Below are 24,994 nucleotides of genomic sequence, written 5' to 3' on the forward strand. Positions count from 1 at the left end.
TTCCAGGGGAAGGGGAAAGAGACCGTTTGAATGGTGGACATTTACTCCTCTTAACTGGTAGGAGTGTAGATTTACCACCTGTCATTTTTTGGATAAAATTATCTAGGTCATCCCCAAATAGGCGTTCCCCTTTAAATGGGAAGCCAGCTAAATATCTTTTGCATGAAAGCTCTGCTGCCCAACTTTTAAGCCAAAGGGTCCTGCGCATGTGTACCAACAGGAGAGACAAACGAGCTGCTTGCTGGGCAGAATCCAGAATGGCATCAATCATAAAACACAGCACCTGTGGAAGGTCTGCATAGTTCTCCACTTCCTCACTGGGAAAGGAGGCCAAGCATCTGCTTAACCTGTTCCTTGAGGAATTTACACAAACCCACAGTTGCGACTGTGGGTTGGACTACGCGCCAGCCATGGAGAAGGAGGCTTTTAATAAAGTTTCCAGCTTTTTATCAGTTGGATCTTTAAACACCTGAGCATTGTCCAAGGGACAGGTCAGGTTTTTATTCACACAAGAGACAGCCGCATCCACGGATGGGACCTCCCACTTCTTGGTGAAGCTTTCCTCCAGAGGATAAAGCATAGAAAACTTTTTAGGAGGAGTAAACAGTTTATCGGGATGTCCCCAGTCCTCATACAGCAATTTATCCATTAAAGGATGAATTGGAAAGGAAAAGGCAGTCTATGGGATCCTTCTGACCCCCAGGAAAGAAACAGAGGATGTAGCAGCCTCAGCAGAGGACATTTTAAATGTGAAACACACTAGTTCAGTATAATACTGGACCTGCTTCTTAAGTGGCTGAGAGGAAGACGCTCTCTCCTCTTCCTCTGAATCCTCAGACTGCTCTTGATCCCTGTCTCTGGATAGGGATCTCTCCTCATTGGCAGAAGATTCATTTGAAAGAGAAAGTGCAGCAGAGGGAGGGGATCTACCCCTTTTTCTGCTATCTTTTAAGGAAGTTGAAATAAAATTCATATTTCTTCCCTCAAAACCCTCCAATGTAGCCCTAAGGGAATCCTCTGTGGCATACGCTGGGCTGTAACATTAGGAGAGGCTGCAAAACCTGACAGGGGCACTGACTCATCCTGTGAGGCTGGCTCCAGTCTTGCAGGGGGGATTGTAATCTGCAGGCATCTTTAGGACCCCTAGACACAGGCGGTGACTTTTTGTGCCTTTGTTACCTCCCCCCGAGACCCTCTTACGAGGAAACATAGTCCCAAGCTACAAAGCAGAGGTACTAGTACATATGCAATCACTGTTGTGCTAAAAGTCTCACAATATACATATATGCTTAATACTGCACAACCTGATGCCGAGTAGGTGTCTTAGGTTAGCCTGGATCCGACCACTTAGGATGCTCACTGCCCACACTCTGTGTCCATCTGTTTACAGAGCTCTGAATGCTCTGGGCTTTTAAATTAGCCACCTGGCGTCTGCACACCTGCAGTGGAGGAAGTGAGCAGATTGGACACCAGCTTCACTGAGTGTGTATCTGAAAAGCACGCAAGTTTTCTCCTTACTCCCTCTAGTGGTGGAAATCAGGTAAGACATGCAACTACTTATTGAAGAAAATCCATTTGTAATATAAATATATATATAGAATTAACTTCTCTTACCTGTCCCCGTTGCAGGAACTGCTGAGAACAGACAGTTTCCAGCCTTCACCCATCACGGCGGGTAGCGTTGTGCCAACCTTCAGGGTTTTTTGGGTTCCTACTTAGAGAAACCTCTTACCTGGACCTGTAAAAGACTCTGCCAGAAACTTTCGTGCCACTGTTTTAATAGTACACCAAGCCTGGTTTTCTCAGAGCCCAGTCCTCCAAAGAGAGACTTACAGGCAAAACCTTGCTTCTTTGGATGATGAGTCCCAGGTACCATGCCATCTTGGGAGTCAAAATATCGGCCCGAGATATGGATCCGGTCAGCATAGCCCTTTAAGCCCCCGCAGGGACCAAACTGGAGCTTTCTTCACAGCACATGTTTTACGTGACCAACCACCTTAGACACTGGTGAAAAAACTGAGGTCCTCCCCGTATGGGAGGGGTTATATAGGGGAGGAATTCTCCTTAATTGGGGTTAACCAGTGTCCAATCACCGATGGTGCCTATCTAACCCACTATGTAATGATAATACTCTGTGTCCCGTGATGTATGATCAAGAAATAAGAACTGTGTCTGTCTTAATTTCAGGCTGCAAAACAACACAATGTGATTATTTTAAGGGGGGGGGGGGGTGATTCTTTTTTATACCCACTGCAAATCTATTGAAGAAGTGAAAATTACTGGTAATTACAACTAAGGCTAGTAATGTATACAAGGCATCTCTATGAGCCAGAGCCTCACTTTATTGTAATCCCTTGGAGCACCTTAAAGTGGTTGTAAACCTCAGACATGAAATATGAACAAAGCATATCCCTCTATAGTGGGTACTTGTTTCAATTAAGAGCACTTAGGCCACTTTCACACTGAGCCGCTTTACAGGCGCTATAGCGCTAAAAATAGCACCTGCAAAGCGCCTCTTCTGTCATTCCAGTGTGAAAGCCCTCGGGCTTTCACACTGGAGTGGTGCGCTTGCGGGATGTTAAAAAAAGTCCTGCAAGCAGCATCTTTGAGGCACTTTAGGAGCAGTGTATACACCTCTCCTAAAGCGCCCCTGCCCATTAAAATCAATGCACCTTCAAATCGCTTCGGCAGCGGCGCTTTAAACCCTTTTTCGGCCACTAGTGGAGTTTTAAAGCGCCCTGCTAGCGGCCAAAAAGTGCAGCTAAAACGACTGCAAAGCTTTACCGCCGATGTCCCAAACACCCCAGTTTGAAAGTGCCCTAACTGTTAGTTCTGTCTGCTGCTTAGTTCCTCTGCTATCAGCATCAATCACTTCTGACAAGTTTTCCTGACACCAAGAGAAAAAAGGTGACAAGTGAAAGGTTCTTGCTTCGTTTTCAATGCATTTCAACGAGAAGGTGCGTTTTTGGTGAGTTTTTGCTAACTGACCACAAACGCAGCAAGCAAGATTTTTAACACCACAATGGAAGTGCAACGGACCAGTGTGTAGACATACATTTTTCTTGAGCGTTTCTTGCGCTAAAGGTGCCGATAATGGGCGACAATAAAATCACATTCATTTAAATTCATGATACTATCATTGAAAAGTCAAATGTAAAATGATTATTTATAAAAATATATTTTTTTTAAAAACTGTCGTTTTTGGTTTTCAGCCAAGTGCATCCTGAATTTTCGGTACCAACATGTTAATTTTGGTGCACCTCAATACAAGCAGCACATTTTTTTTTTCTTGCAAGTCTATAATTTAATTTACAATCACTACTAAATCTATACTTGGGTGAGCAGATCAGTTTGATTGAGAAAGTGGTCCAAGGAAGTCACACCCCTGGGGCCAAAAATCGGGTTCTGTCAGTTCTATTAGGATACTAAACAATGTGATAAACATCGTTTTATTAAAGACAACACCGGATATTACACTGTTTGCTTTCCCCTTGTGTAGTAATAAATATTTAGCGGAATCCAAGGATTCATTTGATGTGCCACAGCTATCACATATGGTTACAGCAAACTTAATTTGGGAAAAATCTCAGTATTTACATGGATGTTGAGGACAACAGCTGTCCAACAAGGGAAGTTTACTGGCAACATCAAACCAGAGTAAGCAAAATCCCCTCTAAAAGCTTTTATGTTTAAGGGACTTGCACCAATGGACGCACCTGTACAAGGCATGGTTTACATTTCCGTTCAGATTACTAACTCCATAGATAATAAAAGGAAGATTCCTGCTTTTTGATTTCCATCCAACTAGGGGAACACCCAAGCATTCTTCTGGTTCTATCAGTGTCTCAAACATTCCCTCGCCAAGGTGTAGCTCTTTGTTAGGTTCTAAAATTTGGGGTATGATGTTATGTGATTTACAAAATACTTCTGAAATAAACAGTCATATTGGAAGTGATATAGAGCAGGGAATGGAAAGAGCAAAGTTATAACCAAGTATACAACTTGTTCTCACACTCCAGCTTCTCCAGACACAGGGTTTGATTTACTAAACTTGGAGCAACTCTGCATAGGAACCAATCAGCTTCCAGGTTTTATTTTCAAACCTTAATTGAACAAACTGAAGTTACAAGCTGATTGGCTACCATGCATGGCTGCACCAGATTCTGAGTGCTCCATTATTAGTAAATCTCCCCCACAATCTTCACTCATAATTTGGTTCTTCTTCATATTTTTCACTCCCCTCCACTGTTTTCTATCACAGCTCCACTCTCAACTGTACCTCTGCGCTCCAAGAACAGATTTCTGACAGTCATATCTTGGAAAGAACCGCCTAGGGCTAAGTATAATTAACGCCTGACAATTACCTTCTGCCATCCTTTACATTTCGATTTTCTGCAGCTTTTTCCATAAAGTGTTATTAAACTCCAAACCAAAAAATGTAATATATTGCAGCTTACCAATCATTACATGTGGTGACTGCATTATTATTCTTTTTTTTCAGGTTGCATTCACACCTAAACGTTTTCAGCTTGTAAAAAGCCAGAAAAAACGCCCAACAAGCAAAATCCCATTCATCTAAATGGCCCCTATGCACATCTGAGCGTTTTGTAGCCTGTAGCAAAACGCCTGAAGCTCAAAAAAGTACATGAGCCTCTTTCTGTGCAGATTACAGGCGTTTTTCTGCTTTTTACATTGGTGACCTTTTGACCTGTGCAAAATTGCAGCAAAAAAAAACCGGTGTAAAAACGCGCGACTTTCTGCCCGAAAACGAAACGCTCACGTGTGAATGCAGCCTCAGGCTTTTTTCCTTGTGTTTTCACCTAGTGATTTGGCCAGTAATGCACCTCCTGTATTAGAGTGCCTCCACTGAGGAAATAATGAGAAGAGGGCCACATTTGGACAGCAGCATTAGCAGTCTGGAGAAGGGGAGTGTTAGATGTACTAGCAGATTTAGATACACTAACAAATTGAAGTCAAACACCAACTAATACTTTATATGCAGTTACAGCAAACAGTTTTTTCCCCTTTTAGAATAAAGGTTTTAGCACAGCTCAGTTGTTTCATGGACGTCCTCCCGAAACCACGCCCCTCACGTGGCCCTTGCAAGGCGCATCCGGAACGCTTTGTGATCGCTGTGTCCTTTGCACACAGCCGATCATAGATCGTGGTAAAGGGCAAATCACAGCAGCCCATTACCATGTGATCAACAGCATCCAATCCCAGCTGATTACAAGGTAAACAGACCTGTCGGTTATCGGCAATACTTTCCTCACTGTCGTAGTATTAGGAGAGGAGAACTGGTAACGGGAAATCCTGACAGGGGACATGTACACAGATAATCAGGGCACTGATCAACAGTGCAAGCCCCATCAGTGCCACCTTATCAGTGGGCATATCAGTGAAAAATTACTTATTTGAAAAACGTTATGACAAAAAATAAAGAGTTTTTGGGGTTTTTTTCAAAATTTTTCATTTTTTTGCTTGGTTAGCAAAAAATAAAAAAACCCAGTGGTGATTAAATACCAGTAAAGGGTTGCAAGACAGCGCAATTGTCATTCACAGTGCGATAGCACTGCAAATTGAAAATCGGCTTGGTCAGGAAGGGGGTATAAGTGCTCAGTAAGCAAGTGCTTAAAAAGCTAAACATTGTAAGCACCCCTGTCAGTGTTAAATGTATTGTCTCATCCCTGTAACTAATACATCTTCAGCCCTGGTTCACATTGCAGCGATTTGGCATGTGATTTGACATGTCTGAATCAGTGCAACGCCGCATTTGCGGCATCAAACCGATTCCCAAAAGTCGTTTCTGTACTACTTTTCGTGACTTCGTAGTACGATTTCAATAGACATCTGTGCAAAAGCCCGCAGATATCTCTGAAATCGCCCCCCAATTCGGGACTGACATGCGGGAATGAAATCGTGCGAGTTCAGCTGAATTTTATTCCCGCTGTCAGTGTGAACCAGGGCTCAAGAGAGCTTGTTCTTTTGAAAAACAACAGACTTCCTGACTGGTAAGCGGCTGGTTGAACGAGAAAAAGAAAAAACTGTATTGTCTAAAAAACTGCCTTGGCAAGCTGCAGTATAATAAGTTTGCTTTTGGGTTTAATATCGATTTAAAGTGGTTGTAAAGGCAGAAGGTTTTTTATCTTGCATTAAGATAAAAAAACCTTCTGTGTGCAGCAGCCCTCCTCAGCCCCCCCTAATACTTAGCTGAGCCCGATCTTCCTCCAGTGATGTGCACGAGTACCTCGGCCATCCGGGACCCTCCCTCCTGATTGGCTGAAACACAGCAGCTGTGCCATTGGCTCCTGCTGCTATCAAAGTCAGTTTGCCAATCAGGAGAGAGAGAAGGGGCTGGGCCAAACCACAGCCCATGTCTGAATGGACACGGGGAGCTATGGCTCAGCAGCCCCCATAGCAAGCTACTTGCTGTGGGGGCACTCAGCAGGAGGGAGGAGCCAGGAGCGCTGAAGAGGGACCCGAGAGGAGGAGGATCTGGGCTGCTCTGTGCAAAAACAACTGCACAGAGCAGGTAAGTAAGTATGACATGTTTGTTATTTTTAAAGAAAAAAAAAAAACAAGACTTTAGAATCACTTTAAGACAAGCATGTCCCACACATCACCTTTATTTTTACTGTTCCAAGCTTTATCTTTTTTTAAGGCACATTCCCCAGTGGGAATGTTGCTAATCCTAGCAACAGCAGCGCCAAAACGCATTGTTTCTGTCACATACAATGTGACCAACCAATATCATTAATATCCTGCATAACTAAATCTGTAAATTCATCAATACCAGAACATTTTTAGGGACAGGAGCAATAGGAAAAGACTGCAAACTACACAACATTTTAATTGCCCATAGTTTCCATATCTGAAAATATTTTGTGAAACTATGCCTATTTGGGGATTTCACTAAAGGCAAATATGGGCTCTTCACTTAGCTTAGAGAATAAGATGAAGCTCTGGTGACTTCCAGCATCCAATTATTTACAAGCAAAAATAGTTTTTGCCGTTCCTATTCATGAGAAGTCGATCTAATACAGGCTTGTTGGAAAATTTGTGTTTGATCAGTACTGCAGTCCAATTGGCTGCAGCATTATTAAGAGTATTATGACAGCGGAGGGATACCCACAGTGCAGTGGGGAGGATTCCCCCATTCACCTGGAATGTGTGGATAGGAAATCAATTCACTTTCTTTCAATCAGCCCGCTGGTTGAGCCTGTAGGCTGAACCAAAAAAGTCTATCGGTGTATACCTTGCAAAGTGAACAGCTTGTTTGCCTTGAACTTAACCGAAAGCTTTTAGATTCCTCCTATGCAAAGAACCTGGTTGAATGTCATATTCAATGCAGTAGTTATCAAACATAACGGACCTAGTTTATTAGTGGCAGCACTTTAGGTAACTGTGTTATATTACAAAAATTGAGTAGGATAGGGGGACCTAAGAATTATAAGTGCACATATTACTGAGAGTACATCGTCGGTGGCATTTTAAAAGTAGGGCATGCCTATGTTGCCAAAGGCTTGGGAGGTGCAGTAAGTGCACCTGTTATATTTACATATACATAAATATATATCTATAGATCTAATTGTAGAACTGTAGAATTTTAATTCAAATTACTGAAGCAGGGAGGAATGCCAATATCCAAATTAGCTGAAATCTTAAACCAAACATCGGCTCAACATCTTGATTTGTGCCTCCATGATCTAAAGCAAATGTTTAACCTTAATGTGTCTACACCCATTAATCTCAACGGTCTTGAAGTTTATAAACTTACTTTGTGGAGCTCTCCACTGTGACAGTTCTGTACCTTTGACTATAAGCTGATCAGCAGCACCTTTCCTTCACACTACCAAACGGAGAGGCCTCTGAGATCCCGCATACCATAGACCTGTTCAACAGTCCTTTGAAGTGCCTCTCATACACAATATTACCAGGAAGCAACCCAGCAGTGGCCTATGAGGCATCTTTCAACATCATTGACAAACGTATCAAACAATCCCAATTTTGTCCACCTTTGATCAGTACAGCCTGTAACACCTTGCGCCAACTATTGGTACCCTGCAAGCCACTAGGGTACATAGCGGCTAAATGTTCTAGAGTTTAACCATCTCTTTTAACATGTCTGTCATGAAGGGTAACCCCAAATTCATGCTGAAGACCTTCTTGGGGTCCCTCATGTGACTGTGGAAGGACTCATTCAAGCTCCAGAAGTTGTGTTTCTTAAAGGGATCTCCTCCACACTGAAGACAGCCTTAGGCATAGCTGACACAATAGTCTGGCGCTATCCCAGAGGATTGTCATGTGCCTTATCCTCTATCAACCCCTCTGGTTCAGTGTCAGTGAGCTGCTCCACATCCTCACCCTGGGCACTGTCAGTTTGGTATAAATCTTTAGGCCTCTTGCACATTGCTGTCTGAAAATGCTCAGACTTCAGGCATAAAGGCGTTTTTGTTTTACCAATCTAAAATGCAGCCCACTGTTGTCAATGTGCCTGTACACACAGGTGTGTAAACATATACTGCGTATTGATCAGTAAAAAAAAAAAAAAAAAATACAGAAATCTGAGTTGCAACAAATACAATATTTGCAAATGCCACGCTGCTTGTTTGCGTTTGCATATTTGCAAGTGCTATACAGCCCATCCCTCTGCTGTTCATACATCAGTACAGTGTTCAAGAGGCCCAAGTCAGCTCGGTCTGCATTAATACATTTTCAACCTGAGTTTGCGGCTCTTGTTTAAAACATACAAATTTACTGTCACCTTTGAGGGAACAGTTTTTGCCCACTAGGGTGGCTCCAGAGTTGTCCCGAGAAACATTTAGCTCTCACATTTCAGCCCCCTGGTTGGTTTCTAAGGCAAGCCATACATGATTCATTTTCTATTGTTCAACCAGCAAACTGAACAAAAGAAAAGGAATCGATTCACACATCTGAGGTGAAGACAGAATTCCTCCCACAAAGCTTTTGCATCTTGACAGTGGGGAGAGTTTTTCCGCCGTCAGAATACACTCATCAGCACCGCAATATATAGCAAACGGCACTGACCAAGCAAAAATTTTCCAAAAGGCTGGTTGTACAGAAGTCGATCAAGAGATCGTCTTCTGTACAACCAGCCTGACCATAGATTTTGATCCATTCATGGGCGGCTTTAAAGTGATACTAAAGTCTCAGTTTTTTTAATTTAAAAATAACAAACATGTTCTACTAACCTGCACCATGCAGTGGTTTTCCATCCTGGATCCTTCTCTTCTCTGGTCCCTCTTTGGTGCTCCTGGTACCTCCCTCCTGTTGAGTACCCCCACAGCAAGCAGCTTGCTATGGGGGAAACCAAGCCGTGCCACAGCTCCCTGTGTCCATTCAGACACGGAGCCGTGGCCCGTCCCCGACCCCCTTTCTCTCTTCATTGGCTGACTGACTTTGATTGACAGCAGTGGGAACCAATGGCGCTGCTGTATCAGCCAATGAGGAGGGGAGTCCCGGCATAGAATGCATTAAAATAAAATTAAAAAATGTGCCTTTACAATCACTTTAAGACACCTCTGTTTCACCTGATGCTATTGATAGGGCAAACTTTCCTCAGTGGTCACTCCCATCACATCTATATCAGCTCCCTCCTTGTACTCAGGTGCACACACAGAATATTTCTCATCATTAAGGCTGGGTTCACATTGGTCCGACAAACGCTCCGACATTGGGAGCTCATGTCGCATGACGTGTGAAATTTAATGTTTCCCTATGGGAGCCGTCCTAACTGGTCCGACACAAGTCGTTCCGACTTTAGAAATGCTCCCTGTACTACTTTGGTCCGACTTTGATCCTACTTCAGCCTATTGACTATCATTGAAGTCGGATCAAAGTCGGATTGCCGTCTCGCATGATCCGACTTCGGCACGCGACTTGTGCTCAGATGATCTTGAGGGGGAACTCCGCGCCAAATTTTAGATAAAAATCCGGCATGGGTTCCCCCTCCAAGAGCATACCAGGCCCTTGGGTCTGGTATGGAACTTGAGGGGAACCCCCTACGCCGAAAAAGCGGCGTGGGGGTCCCCCCAATCCATACCAGACCCTTATCCGAGCACGCAGCCCGGCCGGACAGGAATGGGGGTGGGGACGAGCGAGCGCCCCCCCCCTCCTGAACCGTACCAGGCCGCATGCCCTCAACATGGGGGGTGGTGCCTTGGGGGAGGGGGGCGCGCTGCGGCCCCCCCACCCCAAAGCACCTTGTCCCCATGTCGATGAGGACAAGGGCCTCTTCCCGACAACCCTGGCCGTTGGTTGTCGGGGTCTGCGGGCGGGGGGCTTATCGGAATCCGGGAGCCCCCTTTAATAAGGGAGCCCCCAGATCCCGGCCCCCCACCCTATGTGAATGAGTATGGGGTACAGCGTACCCCTACCCATTCACCTAGGAAAAAAGTGTCAATTTAAAAAAAAACACTACACAGATTTTTAAAGCATTTTATTAGACAGCTCCGGGGGTCTTCTTCCGACTTCGGGGGTCTCTCCGGTTCTTCTCCACGCTCTCCGGATCTTCTGCCGGGCTCCTCCGCTCTCTTCTGCTCTTTTGCCGCTCTTTTGCTAAAGCGGAGGAGCCCGGTCTTCGGTCTTCAATCTTCTGCCTTCTGCCTTCTGCCTTCTGCCTTCTGCCCTCTTCTCCTGATGTTGACACGACGCTCTCTGGGGCTAGAATGCTCTCTGTGCGCTCTGCTCTGACTTATATAGGCGGTGACCCCGCCCCCTTATGCCGTCACAGTCCCTGGGCATGCTGGGACTGTGACGTTTTAGGGGGCGTGGTCATCACCCGATGACCACGCCCCCTAAAACGTCACAGTCCCAGCATGCCCAGGGACTGTGACGGCATAAGGGGGCGGGGTCACCGCCTATATAAGTCAGAGCAGAGCGCACAGAGAGCATTCTAGCCCCAGAGAGCGTCGTGTCAACATCAGGAGAAGAGGGCAGAAGGCAGAAGGCAGAAGGCAGAAGGTTGAAGACCGAAGACCGGGCTCCTCCGCTTTAGCAAAAGAGCGGCAAAAGAGCAGAAGAGAGCGGAGGAGCCCGGCAGAAGATCCGGAGAGCGTGGAGAAGAACCGGAGAGACCCCCGAAGTCGGAAGAAGACCCCCGGAGCTGTCTAATAAAATGCTTTAAAAATCTGTGTAGTGTTTTTTTTTAAATTGACACTTTTTTCCTAGGTGAATGGGTAGGGGTACGCTGTACCCCATACTCATTCACATAGGGTGGGGGGCCGGGATCTGGGGGCTCCCTTATTAAAGGGGGCTCCCGGATTCCGATAAGCCCCCCGCCCGCAGACCCCGACAACCAACGGCCAGGGTTGTCGGGAAGAGGCCCTTGTCCTCATCGACATGGGGACAAGGTGCTTTGGGGTGGGGGGGCCGCAGCGCGCCCCCCTCCCCCAAGGCACCACCCCCCATGTTGAGGGCATGCGGCCTGGTACGGTTCAGGAGGGGGGGGGGGCGCTCGCTCGTCCCCACCCCCATTCCTGTCCGGCCGGGCTGCGTGCTCGGATAAGGGTCTGGTATGGATTGGGGGCGACCCCCCACGCCGTTTTTTTCGGCGTAGGGGGTTCCCTTCAAGGTCCATACCAGACCCAAGGGCCTGGTATGCCTCTGGAGGGGGAACCCATGCCGGTTTTTTATTTAAAATTTGGCGCGGAGTTCCCCCCTAAAGATTCATACCAAACACAGTGCCGGCATTGGCGGGGATCCAAGTCGGATCCCCGTTCATTGAAAGTCGGACACATGCCGGCTTCATGTCGCAGGGCAAAGTCGGATCCAAAGTAGGACGGCTGTCGTGTCGCACCAGTGTGAACCCAGCCTAAACATCACATCATCACGTCCTCAGTGTACAGGGCACTGCACAGGTGTAAGTTATTATGCACATAGCCAGCAAGTCTTCTACCTAGGGTCACTCTTCACTTTAGCATGAACAGTCTTAAAATCAGTCTCCTTAGACACTGTACTTGAAATCCCCACACACATTTCAACCAAGATAGTCTTACCCACCAGCACAGTCACTGTCATCATCTTCCTTTAAGTACGCTGGGGTCAGGGCTGACTGCTCCACTTCTCTTTAACCTACCAAAACGGCCATATGCTTAAACAGCTGTGCTCCCTGGCACTCCCTGCAGGCCCAACGGGAACTTGGTCACTGTTGCCAGGGGTGACAGCAGGCACTTTTGCATATGAAGCAGAGCAGGTAACCATAGGCCTCTACCCAGCCATGTTACCTTGAGCAGAATCCAGAGACAGAGGACACTTGGGAACAGCATGCCCCCACTCACTGCACCACGTGCAATGCACTTGCTAGGAGTTCTTTCTGATTCCAACATAATTTTGGTCTCCCAGTGATGCACTTTCTCTAGTTGCTATGGGAGATGGTCTTACCTTAACAGAGAGTTGCTGGCATTCCCAGTAACATCCATCGCCTCTCAAAGCACAATTATGGTTTTAAAGCTTTCGCAGTCATCATGGCTTTGGCCCATCAAATGGTAAGTTACCCAGAACTTCACCAGTAGAAAGGTATTAAAATTGCTTGCTACTATGAATAAGGGTTGCAATAACTCTGCCCAGCTCTCTGGGCCATCTTTACAATGCAGCAACTTTCTCAAATTCAGCCAAAAAGTCCACAATATCATCTGTAGACAGCATAGGTTGTAAAAAATGCACTGCTTTGATTTCACCCTCATTGCCACGGGTAACAGCACCCATCTCCTGCACCGGCAAAACCATTACCTCTTTCACAGTAGTAAGCCCTGGCTTTGATCTCTTTCTCATTTTAGCAATGCCTTTCTTTGTTAGGTGCCCCATACTGCAGGCATACTGCTTACAATCTCAACCTTGATACTGCCTGCATTGAGTCTGCATGTTTTTCCTGTACCTGAGTGGATTTCCTCTGGGTACACTGTACCCAAGTATGCATGTGTGTGAGGGACCTTAGACTGTAACCTTGAGGGCAGGGAGGGATGTTAATGTACAATATATATGAAAAGCAATGTGCATAAACAGTTCCTTACACAAACTTATGGTTTAGCGAGGATCAGCCGACTCCACTTTTGCCCGCATCCTCCACGAATTGTACTGGAACTTCAGTACAGGGCCGTTTGAAGGAATTTGGGCCCCCCCCCTCCCCCCTGCACGCACGCACGCAAAGCCTACAGGAATCACAGCATAGCGATACAGTTTAAGTTCACCAACACTTTATATAAATAAAAAAGGTTTACAGTGCAAATACTGCTGTTGCATTTGATGCCGGCGTCGCGGCTGGGGCCCCAGGCCAGCTCGGGGCCCCAAGCATTTGCTTCTTTTGCCTGTCCTGTCGCGATGGGCCTGCTTCAGTACAGACAGTGAATTATGTTTCAAGACTTTTTGCCAAACAACTTTTATTCAAAAGCCAAGTTAAAACACACACAGACGGTTAGCCTCACAGGGGTTTTCAGCATAATGACAAATATATCACGCTCATATATCATGACAAATATTCCAGCCTCCTGTCGATCTGGACTCCATAGTCCCTGAGCCTGTCTCTGCACAGACTCACCATGGTAAGTCATTCAGCATTGTGACAAACTGCCCACCTTGGGGCTGCAAAGGCTTCAGCCCAATTACACAGAGCCTCTTAATACCGCTCTCAGACAATGGCCTGGTCAGAAGGCTCTGTGTCTCTTCATAAACACTCCTACTACAGCAGCTAGTCTCTAAGGAAAGAGCCCTGAACAATAGACCGCCCCTTGACTAAAAAAGTTGACACACGTGCATAATGAGGATGCTGGTTTCCAGTAAAATAAGGACCCAATCCAGGAGTTACCAGTCCTGGAGAAAATGGCAAAACAGGCATCCCAAACCTCAACCTGCATAAGTGAGAACCTTGGGAGACATCTAACCCTTCTGGCACCGTGGCAAGGTGCAACCAGTGTTAATTTTGGCAGCAAATTTGGATTTAGTTTTAGTCCCATGTTAGTCTTCTGCAAGTGTTTTAGTCGTATTTAGTCGACTTAATCTCCAGTACATTTTAGCCAACTAAAATCTCCAGTACATTTTAGTCAACTATAATCTCCAGTACATTTTAGCCGACTATAATCTCCAGTACATTTTAGCCGACTATAATCTCCAGCACATTTTAGTCGACTAAAGTCTCTAGTATATTTTAGTCGACCAAAATAATTTTCAACGACTAAAATCTAATGGGTTTAGATATATTGTAATGCATTATATAAGCATTTCTCTACAATTTCCAAACTCATTATATACTCCTGGAGTGGAAAATCGAATAGGTTATCATTTATGGTATTAAGGTTTGAACATGTACTACAGACACAGATTTAGTCATTATATAACGTCTTTAAGATAAACCAAGTTTCGTTACAAGAGTATTGCTTTTTTGACAGAAGTGCAACGTTCAAATAATAAAAAAATTAAAAAAAAACTCTTTGCGTGATGATGCCACCATGCAGTGCACACTTACACAAACTTGTCTGCTTTATGTAATCTTTAGGCCTAAGTTGATTTTTTTAAGCATGGGTGCAAAAACAGCTCTGACAGCAAAAGGGTTAATCCTGTGTAATCCTGTTACAGTGTGCTGCTCTCCTGTAGTGGACAACCTGTGAAGTCTATTGACAAGGAGCAGGTCACCTTCAGGGGACCTCCCAATATCAGTATGAAGTGTGAGCGTGTGGCAGTGTGCAAGAGAGTTAACTACACATCCAAGACCCCACCATCCTAATAGAACATCCCCCTGCAGGCTGCAGATAACAGACATTGATAGTCTAACCAGTGTCGGGACAAGGTCATTTGGTGCCCAGGGCGAAGATGGCAAACTGCGCCCCCCCCCAAACACACACACACACACACAATATATTTTCGAGCCAGCAGCACAGCATTGGAGCTCATTGGGGCAGTCAGTAACTGCTTAACCTGCTATCCTCTAGCCTGCAGAGGCAGTATTAGGTCTAGAGGATAGCAGGTTAGGCAGTGATCCCTCCAGCTAGATGTTTGCTCACTCTGTGTTGCCCAGGGCGACTGGTCAGTAGTGTAGCACGTCTGTACCCTGGTAGTGGCTCAGCGTGGCTCACTCTGGTGGCGCTGGTTAGCAGCGTGGCTCACTCTGGTTAGCAGCATGGCTCTCTGTTTGGCTTCCCCAGGTACACTCCTCTCTCTCTGTTTCTGTCTTTTGGAGCAGTTAAAGTATAGCACTCATTCCCCCCAGCTTGTTTCTGGGTTCCGGGCTCTCTCTCTCTTTTTTCTCCCAGCAGAGTGCATGCTGGGAGCTGTAGTCTCTTCCCTGTGGAGAGCAATGGGTTGCTGTGATTGGCCCTGCGTTGTGGCCAATGGGGAGGGGAAAAGAGCGGGCAGGAAGCTGGGCGGCAAACCTAATGAGAGAGCCGCTATCTCTCCTCCCGCACTGCTGACAGGAGGAAGGGGGCGAGTGGGGGGAAACATTCTGACATCCCGCAGCTCGCTTCTCCCCTGTCACACCGCCGCTATCACAGCTTCACTTATGGGGGGTGGAGGGAGGGGGGCTTGACAGCACCCACTACACCTGCCAGCTTTCTTTATGGCGTCACCCAGGTGCGGTCACCCCACCACTCCTATCCCCATAGCAACGCCACGCCACTGCTCCCATCCCGCATCCCGCCTCCGGCCAGCCTCTCAGTGTGTGACGCTGGACGGGGAATACCAAGTGCCTGTCAGGGGGAGTATCTCCACTGACAGGGGAGTGAATAGGTGAAGCGCTGATCTGTTCTAGGCTTGTGCTGGGTGCAGAAGCGCACTCAGCACATCTTTGCAGGTGTAGGTATTAGCGGCTGGTGTGTCCAGACAGTTTTAGAAGCACACAGCCAGCACTTCACATGCGCCCCCTTTCCTCCAGTAAATAGTTCCACCCAGGGCATCCGCCCCTTCCGCCCCCCCCCTTGTACCGGCCCTGAGTCTAACCTTTCTGCGGAGAGCCTCCTATTTACAAATGCCGGGCTCTATCCAGAGGAAGAGCTCCGTGGAAACCAGAAGTTCTGAGGGTAAACGTCCCTGCCTGACATTTTTATTCAGTTTTCATTTGTTAACGAAAATGGAATTGATTTTGGTCAGTGGACGAAACTGTGGCATACTTTTTCTTTCGTCACTGTAAAAATGCCGCTGACAAAAACATTTTCGTTGACGAAGTTAACACTGGGTGCAACACTGTCACACCACACATTTGATTAATTGAATTATATTCTATCGATAGTAAACAGCAGATGGGATGAAACACACAAACTCGTTCATAAATTTTTAGGCGCCTGTTCACACCATTGCGCTAAGGAAATATGCATTGGTGCAGTGGTTCTCAACCCTTCTCGTGACATGACCCCTTGATAAAATTTCCCAAATTGTGGGGACCCCTAACAGTAAAATTATTTTTGTAGCGTGGGTTGTTAGCAAGACTAGTAATTTGCACCCCTAACCCACAGACATTTAGCGCTCCCTGAGTCCCTTCCACTCGTACTGTATTAAAACCCTTTATGGTACATTTTAGGATGTACCACTCTTTCTCTTTGTTCTCCTTTCTTTCCCTTTTATCTCTCTGTCCTAATTTCTTGTTTTTTTTTCGCCATCCCTCTCTCTAGCAGTCTTTCTTGTTCTTTCTCTTATTCTTTCTCTCCCTTTTTTCTTTGTTCTTCCCCCTCTTTTCCTCTCCTTTCCATGTATTCTCTATTTTTATTTCTTCTCTTACTCCTTGGTGGGGGGGAACGGGATGAGTGGCAGTGCTGGCGGGGAGCTAGGATCAGCCAACTTAGGTGCTCTAGATCAAGGTCATCTGCTAATCTGAGAACCGTAGTTGGGACTTTTAATGGCAACTATAATCACAGGTAGTGTTACTCACTGTGTCTCCGGCTTCACTGTGTCTCCGACTTTGTGGTGTCTGGCAGCAGTGACACCTATGCCGAAATCAGGAGATAGGGTCTCCTCCAGCCCCTCCCAATTTACATTCCTCACCAGTCAAGTGACCTCTAGTCTTTGCCCCCCAGCCATGCCATCAACTGAATGGGCGGCTGCGAAGAGGCTGAGTGGGCGGCCGCGGGCTCCAGGAACAGCCCAGCTGGGCAGCCACAGGCTCCAGGGACAGCCCTGCTGGGCGAACGCAAAAAAGGCTGGAGAGCGGTGCGGGCTTCAGGATCCACCCAGGATTCGGTGACACCCTGGCAACTCGTCATTCGACCCCCAGGTTGAGAACCACTGCATTAGTGGATACAGTACTAGTTCTTCTGAATGCATCTTATCAACAGATGTGCATTGTGGTGCATGTCTGTTGGAAAGGTGCTTTAGGGTTCATTCTGTGCGGCATCACAACACACCTAGCCAACGGATATACAAAGCAGTGCATAACAACGCACTAACGTGCATTGTAGTGCGCTGTGTTATAATAATTGTACATGCACTTTTTTGGTGCACTAGGCAGTCTATTCAAACGAATAAGCTGCCTTAATGCTATGCACAGTAACACTTGCCATAATTTGTCTTAATGTTTGTGCGCTTACACAGCGCAACAATGTGAATAGACCTTAATGAATATTTTAAGCATTTAGCATACCTATATAAACGACAAAAAAGAAAAAAGCATATATATATATATATATATATATATATATATATATATATATATATATATATATATATATATATATATATATATATATATATATACACTGTATATTTACCTTTTCTACAGGAGGAATGTCATTTTCCATTTCTATTGACCTTGGTCTTAGCTTAATTGGCTTGTCTTTGAAAATATCCCCGAAGCCAAATCCCCTGATCTTTTTCGCCTGGTTTTCTGCTCCACTTGTTCCATTGGTCCCTTCTGATTTGGAGTCGCCCCCATCACTCTCTGAGCCAGCAGTATCTTTAAATCCTGGCAGGAAGGAAACATTAATTGTGATGACAATTCTTCCATAGGACTGCAATCATTACATAAGCTCATATATACTGAACAGGAAACCATTTGATTTCAAAAGTATACAGTAAAGGGTATGATTATTTAAAGATTTACAGTATCTCACAAAAGTGAGTACACCCCTCACATTTTTGTAAATATTTTATTATATCTTTTCATGTGACAAAACTGAAGAAATTACACTTTGCTGCAATTTAAAGTAGTGAGTATACAGCTTGTATAACAGTGTAAATTTGCTGTCCTTTCAAAATAACTCAACACACAGCCATTAACCGCTTCAGCCCCAGAAAAGATTTTACCCCCTTCCTGACCAGAGCACCTTTTGCGATTCGGCACTGCGTCGCTTTTACTATGTATGAACAGACTGTCTGTTCTCCCCTCAGAGAACCGGAAACTGTGTTTACACACACAGATCCCGGTTCTCTGTGTGTCACTGCCGTGCACTTGCATCGGCACGGGCGAGCGGGGGGTCCATGCACGCCCCCTAGTGGCCACAGGGCGAAGCGACGTTGCATAACGTCGTTTCTCCCAGCCGTGCCATTCTGGCGCAGTACAACTGCAGCGGCTGGTTTGCAAGTGGTTAATGTCTAAACCGCTGGCAACAAAAGTGTTTACACCCCTAAGTGAATATGTCCAAATTGGGCCCAATTAGCCATTTTCCCTCCCCGGTGTCATGTGACAAGGTCTCAGGTGTGAATGGGGAGCAGGTGTGTTATATTTGGTGTTATCGCTCTCACACTCTCATACTTGTACCTGGAAGTTCAACATGGAACTCTCTGAGGATCTGAAAAAAAGAATTGTTGCTCTACCTAAAAATGGCCTAGGCTATAAGAAGAGATTGCCAAGACCCTGAATCTGAGTGGCAGCACGGTGGTCAAGACCATACAGCAGTTTAACAGGACAAGTTCCACTCAGAACAGACCTCGCAATGGTCGACCAAAGAAGTTGAGTGCACGTGCTCAGCGTCATATCCAGAGTTTGTCTTTGGGAAATAGACGCATGATTGCTGCAGAGGTTGAAGGGGTGTGTGTGTGTGTGTGGGGGGGGGGGTGTGTCAGCCTGTCAGTGCTCAGACCATATGCCACACACTGCATCAAATTGGTCTGCATGGCTGTCATCCCAGAAGGAAGCCTCTTCTAAAGAAGATGCACAAGAAAGCCTGCAAACAGTTTGCTGAAGACAAGCAGACTAAGGACATGGATTACTGGAACCATGTCCTGTGGTCTGATGAGACCAAGATAAACTTATTTGGCTCAGATGGTGTCAAGCGTGTATGGCAGCAACCAGTTGAGGTGTCCAAAGACAAGTGTGTCTTGCCTACAGTCAAGCATGGTGGTGAGAGTGTCATGGTCTGGGGCTACATGAGTGCTGCCGCCACTGGGGAGCTACAGTTCATTGAGGGAACCATGAATGCCAACATGTACTGTGACATACTGAAGCAGAGCATGATCCCCTCCCTTTGGAAACTGGGCCGCAGGGCAGTATTCCAACATGATAAAGACCCCAAACACACGCTGCCTTGCTAAAGAAGCTGAGGGGAAAGGTGATGGACTGGCCAAGCATGTCTCCAGACCTAAACCCTATTGAGCATCTGTGGGGCATACTCAAACGGAAAGTAGAGGTCAAAGTCTCTAACATCCACCAGCTCTGTGATGTTGTCATGGAGGAGTGGAAGAGGACTCCAGTGGCAACCTGTGAAGCTCTGGTGAACTCCATGCCCAAGAGGGTTAAGGGAGTGCTGGTAAATGGTGGCCACACAAAATATCGACACTTTGGGTCCAAATTAGACATTTTCACTTAGGGGTGTACTCCCTTTTGTTGCCAGCGGTTTAGACATTAATGGCTGTGTGTTGAGTTATTTTGAGGGAACAGCAAATTTACACTGTTATACAAGCTGTACACTCACTATTTCACATTGTAGCAAAGTGTCATTTCTTCAGTGTTGTCACGTGAAAAGATATAATTAAATATTTTTAAAAATGTGAGGGGTGTACTCACTTTTGTGAGATACCGTATAAGTATTTTAGTGGATTTCAAAAAGGTGTTATTGGACACCAATTCTGTGTATAGACTGTAGTCAGAGGGCGAGAAATAAAACAAATTTATAACTTGTGAACAGAATAAGTATAGTACAATTACACTACACTATGCAAAGTGCTGCTTTTGAGGGCTCTGGACAACAAATTATTACACGCAATGTAATGTAAACCTGAACCTAAAGCCCCCCCCACAATCCCAAAAAGAAATTACAAGTGCACAAAGTATGTTATTTGGCAAGTAAGGTGGTCATTTGAATCTTAAGGGTCCATTTACATATTTGCAATGCATTAATGAACACACTTTAACGTGTGTAGCATTAAGGTAGCCTACTGAAATCAATGGTCTTGCAGTGCACAATAACATTCCAAAAGGTCACAAAATGTTTGCAGCAATGTACCACAACACACTATGGGGCATTGCCTTAGTGCAGGGGTCTCCAAACTTTCTAAACAATGGGCCAAAGTTACTCTCCTTCCTACTTTAGGGGGCCGGACTAGGGCCAGTGGAAGCAATAGTGCCCCATTGCTGGCGTCAGTGGGAGCAATAGTGCCCCATCGCTGGTGTCAAGATAAAGAATTCTTCCCCATCGTTGGTGTCAATAGAAGGAATTCTGCCTCACTGTTAATGTCAATGGGAGGAATAGTGCCCCATCACTGGTGTCAATAGAAGGAATTCTGCCTTACTGTTATGCCGCGTATACACAGTCGGAATTTCCGACAACAAAAGTTTGATGGAACTTGTTGTCGGAAACTCCGACCATGTGAAGGCTCCATCGGACATTTTACATCGGAATTTCCGACAAACAAAATTTGAGATCTGGACGCATAAAATTCCACGCATGCTCAGAATCAAGCAAAAGAGCCGCACTGGCTATTGAACTTCATTTTTCTCGGCTCGTCGTACGTGTTGTACGTCACCGCGTTCTTGACATTCGGAATTTCCAACAACATTTGTGTGACTGTGTGTATGCAAGACAAGTTTGAGCCAACATCCGTCGGAAAAAAAACATGTATTTAGTTGTCGGAACGTGCGATCGTGTGTACGCAGCATTAATGTCAATGGGAGGAATAGTGTCCCATCGTTGGTGTCAACAGAAGGAATTCTGCCCTATCGTTGGTGTCAATGGAAGGAATTTTGCCCCATCGTTGGTGTCAATGGAAGAAGTTCTGCCCCATCGCTGGTGTCAATGGAAGAAATTCTGCACCATCGCTGGTGTCAATGGAAGGAATTTTGCCCCATCCTTGGTGTCAATGGAAGGAATAGTGTCCCAAGGGTGAGATAAAGGCAAGCTAAGGGCTGCATCCGGTCCCCGGGCCACAGTTTGAAGACCGCTGCCTTGCACTGGGGTGCTATTCAAAATGAACGGCACTGCAATGAGCTAATTCACTTAATGTGTGCTTTTCAGTGAAAAGATGTAAATCGGCCCCTAACGTAAGTTTCCCTCAAAGGATAAACTGGGTATTAAAAAGGGGGATTCATCCCTCCGGGTTTACTTACATCACATATTACATGTGTTACTATGCCATTCATTTTGAATAGCACCCCAGCACGTTAAGGCAATGCACAAGCTTTACAAAGTGCTGCAACGCACCATGTGTTGTGGCATACCTGTTTTTTGGACTGTTTGGGGCATCAGAAGCTCATTGATTTCAATGGGCTGTGTCAATGCAGTCCACTTTAATGTGTGAATTACGTGTGTTACTGTAGCTGCACTAATGCACCGCACAAACGTGAATAGGTCTTCAATATCTGGATAAAGTCAGCGGATAGCATGGAGAATTTGCATTTAGTCATTCACTTTTTTCCAGTAGAATAATGGACAGCTTTTTTCAATATTGCATAATTTATGCTACTTTTTATAAACGGTTGTCCAACCAGAATAATTTTAAAGGAAAATATCCTCACTGAGTAACAGTAAAAGGTTCATTCAGTTTACAGTGAAGCTGAAGTTTAGTCATTTTTTTTTTTTTTTTTTATACAGCCCCAAACATATTTGTTATGTGTAATGGTGTTTATCCCAATACCTGCAAGGCTGCTGCTTCATGTAAAAATCCTTTCTTCAGTGCTTTCTTCATATCCACTAGATATTGCCCTGAGCAGCTGTCTTCCAGCACCGTGAGAGCAGTGTAAAAAAAAAGTTTCAATGATTTCCTTCCCCCATCTGTCCTAAATCCCATGCAGAGAGCGCCTAGTACTTGTCTAGCACAATGCATTGCCTTCTGTGAATGATGGAGGAATTATAGAATGAAAGGCTCTCCACGGCCCATTCACAGAATGTGATGAATCGTGGGAGATAGGTAGTATGAGCTCTCTTAATAGCAGAGAGAACAGAAGGGGCTGGCGAGCAGCACAACTCTTAAAGTGGTTCTAAAGCCTTCATTTTTTTTACTACCTTAATGCATTCCTTGCAATAAAGTGGTTGTAAACCTGAGACATGAAATATGAACGAAGCATATTCCTCTATAGTATATACCGGTCTCAATTAAGGAACATAATTTCTGTCTGCTGCTTTATTCCTCTGCTATCTGCATGAGTCATTAAGACACCAAGAGAAAAAAGGTGACAGGGAAGGGAGCTCCAGCTGATTGATAGCCTCAGCTCTGTTCCTGTGTGAAGAAGGGGGGGGGGGGTTCCCTTCCCTCAAATTAAATCAAATCTCGGAGCTATCCTCACTGAGCTCTGCACAGTGTTACTGCTACCCACCCCTTTTTCTCTGACAGCTTAGACAAGCTTTATAGCTTATAGCTACATCTAAACAGATGTAGAGAAGACTGCAGATAAAGAAGTACAATTTATGTAGAAGAATTAGTTTAATCTCAGTGTATCCCCTGAGGCCAGTTACTTCACTGGGTACATGTGTGGGTTTACAACCACTTTAACAGCTTCCGGACCGCCCACCTTACATATACTGTGGCAGGGCGGCTAGGCTGTGCAAAATGACGTACCTGTACGTGATTTTGTGCACGCGGTGTAGGAGGGGCATGCAAGCCACCGGAGCGCCGCTACTACTGTGATTGGACACAGCGGGAGCCAATTAGCAGGTACGGCGGCCGCCATGACCCACCGATTGTTCACAGGAGAGACAGAGCAGGGGTGTGTGTAAACAAGGCACACTGCTGCTCTGTCTGAGCAAAAGAGATCTTGTGTTTCATCTAAGCTGAATCACAATCTCTCTTTTCCTCCAGTGTATTCACTCCCCCCACAGTTGGAAAGCACCTCCCAGGGAACACATTTAACCCTTTGATCGTCCCTGGTGTTAACCCCTTGCCTGCCAGTGTCATTTATACAGTAATCAGTGCATTTTTTTTAGCAATGACCACTGCATTGGTGTCACTGGTCCCCAAAAATTGTCATTTAGTGCTCAATTTGTCCACCGCAATGTCGCAGTTCCGCTAAAAATTACTAGCAAAAACAGTAATAAAAAAAAGTCCCTAAATATATCCCATAGTTTATAGATCAGTGGTTCTCAACTCCTGTCCTCAGGACCCTCTAACAGGCCAGGTTTGCAAGATAACTGAAATACATCACAGGTGATATCATTTACTGCTCAGTAATTGCAGTATTCTAGTCTGCATCTCCCCAAGGTAATACTTAAAATCTGCCCTGTTAGTGGGTCCTGAGGACAGGAGTTGAGAACCACGGTTGTAGATGCTATAACTTTTGCGAAAACCAATCAATCAATATACGCCTAAATTGAATTAAGTAAAAATATTTTTTTTTTATTCAAAATTGGCGGTCTTTTTTGTTTATAGCGCAAATAATAAAAACTGCAGAGGTGAACAAATACCACAAAAGAAAGCTCTATTTGTGGGAATAAAGGACATCAATTTTATTTGGGTACAGCGCCGCACGATCGCGCAATTGTCAGTTAAAGCAACGCAGTGCCGTAACGCAAAAAAATGGCCTGGTCAGGAAGTGGGTAAATCTTTCCGGGGCTGAAGTGGTTAAGGTAAAAAAGTTAAAGGTAAAAGTATTCACCCACAACCCCTTTTATTTACCTGAGCCGTCATTCAATCCAGCGCTGTGCACGTCTACAGCTCTTCTCTCACTTCCTGGTCTCACAGGCTTTGCCGTGAGATCAAAGCCAATGACAAGGAGAGATGCCAGCCGCTTCCCTGCCTATCTCTGCATGTGTCCATGCGATCTACTTGTATGCTGCCTGCAACTGACAGACAGATTACTTGTGTCGATGGGCTTTTTCATAAGATTGGTTTCGCATTCTCACAAAAGTCTCCTCCCAAAAATACACAATACCTTCATTTATAGATAAAATAAATGACACCTGAAAATCAGGACGACATTGATCAAGCTCTTGCAAGATCAATATATGCTTCTGGATCAGCATTGTCAATATCTGAAAATGCATATTGTCAGGAAGCTTTTATATTCTTCTGAGGGAAAGGGGGTGCTTACCTGTTCTCATGTATGGTTGAAATGTTCTTAACACATACAGTCCTTGTTATTCCATTTGTAATAAAAAAATAACATTTTAAAAAGAAAGTTTAGTTTATTTACTGAATAGGCTGTACTTTTATTTCAAGCAAAATACTTTCATATATACTGCATTTCACATTCCTGAAGTAACACCATGATTTTCAATTTGTAAATCTACTCCACACTGAATTTTTTTTACTGACGTGTTTTTTACATGGCTTCAACATTTCTGGAAATGTTACCTCTCTAGTGTGAACAGGGCCATATAGTGTACTATGGTCATGGTAAAGCGGTCATGTGTACAGTGTGCACATCCTTTGCTGCCTCAGGATGACTAATTAGCCCTCCTAATCCTTATCTTGGGACTACAGAATGATTGACAAAATGATGTTGACGATATGGGAGAGTAGGTGGATCGGAGTAGCTTGGCAAGAGAAAACTAGGCAGGGCTGACACCACTCAGTCCACATAAATCCTGTGTTGTTAGCCCACAAATGTACTTAGGAACGGAGTGCATTTCTGGCCGATCAACAGAGTTTTTCTGTACTTGAAGTGTCTTTAAATAGATAAAACATG

At 45.1% G+C, this 24,994-nt stretch overlaps 1 protein-coding gene across 3 annotated transcripts in view; it reads right to left on the reverse strand.

Annotated features, from left to right (window-relative positions):
• Positions 1 to 24,994, reverse strand: part of SH3KBP1 (SH3 domain containing kinase binding protein 1) — a 529,030-nt gene that overhangs the window by 210,852 nt on the left and 293,184 nt on the right. For 2 of the 3 annotated variants that reach the window (XM_073616471.1, XM_073616469.1), the window contains exons 6-7: positions 24,398 to 24,439; positions 17,709 to 17,902 (exon numbers count right to left, since the gene is read on the reverse strand). In XM_073616471.1, the coding sequence (XP_073472572.1) occupies positions 17,709 to 17,902; positions 24,398 to 24,439 (236 nt within the window). The remainder of the gene's footprint in view (positions 1 to 17,708; positions 17,903 to 24,397; positions 24,440 to 24,994) is intronic. The other variant, XM_073616470.1, reaches the window with a different exon arrangement.

The sequence above is a fragment of the Aquarana catesbeiana genome, linkage group LG02 (genome assembly GCF_042186555.1).
Source record: "Aquarana catesbeiana isolate 2022-GZ linkage group LG02, ASM4218655v1, whole genome shotgun sequence".
NCBI classification, from domain to species: domain Eukaryota; kingdom Metazoa; phylum Chordata; class Amphibia; order Anura; family Ranidae; genus Aquarana; species Aquarana catesbeiana.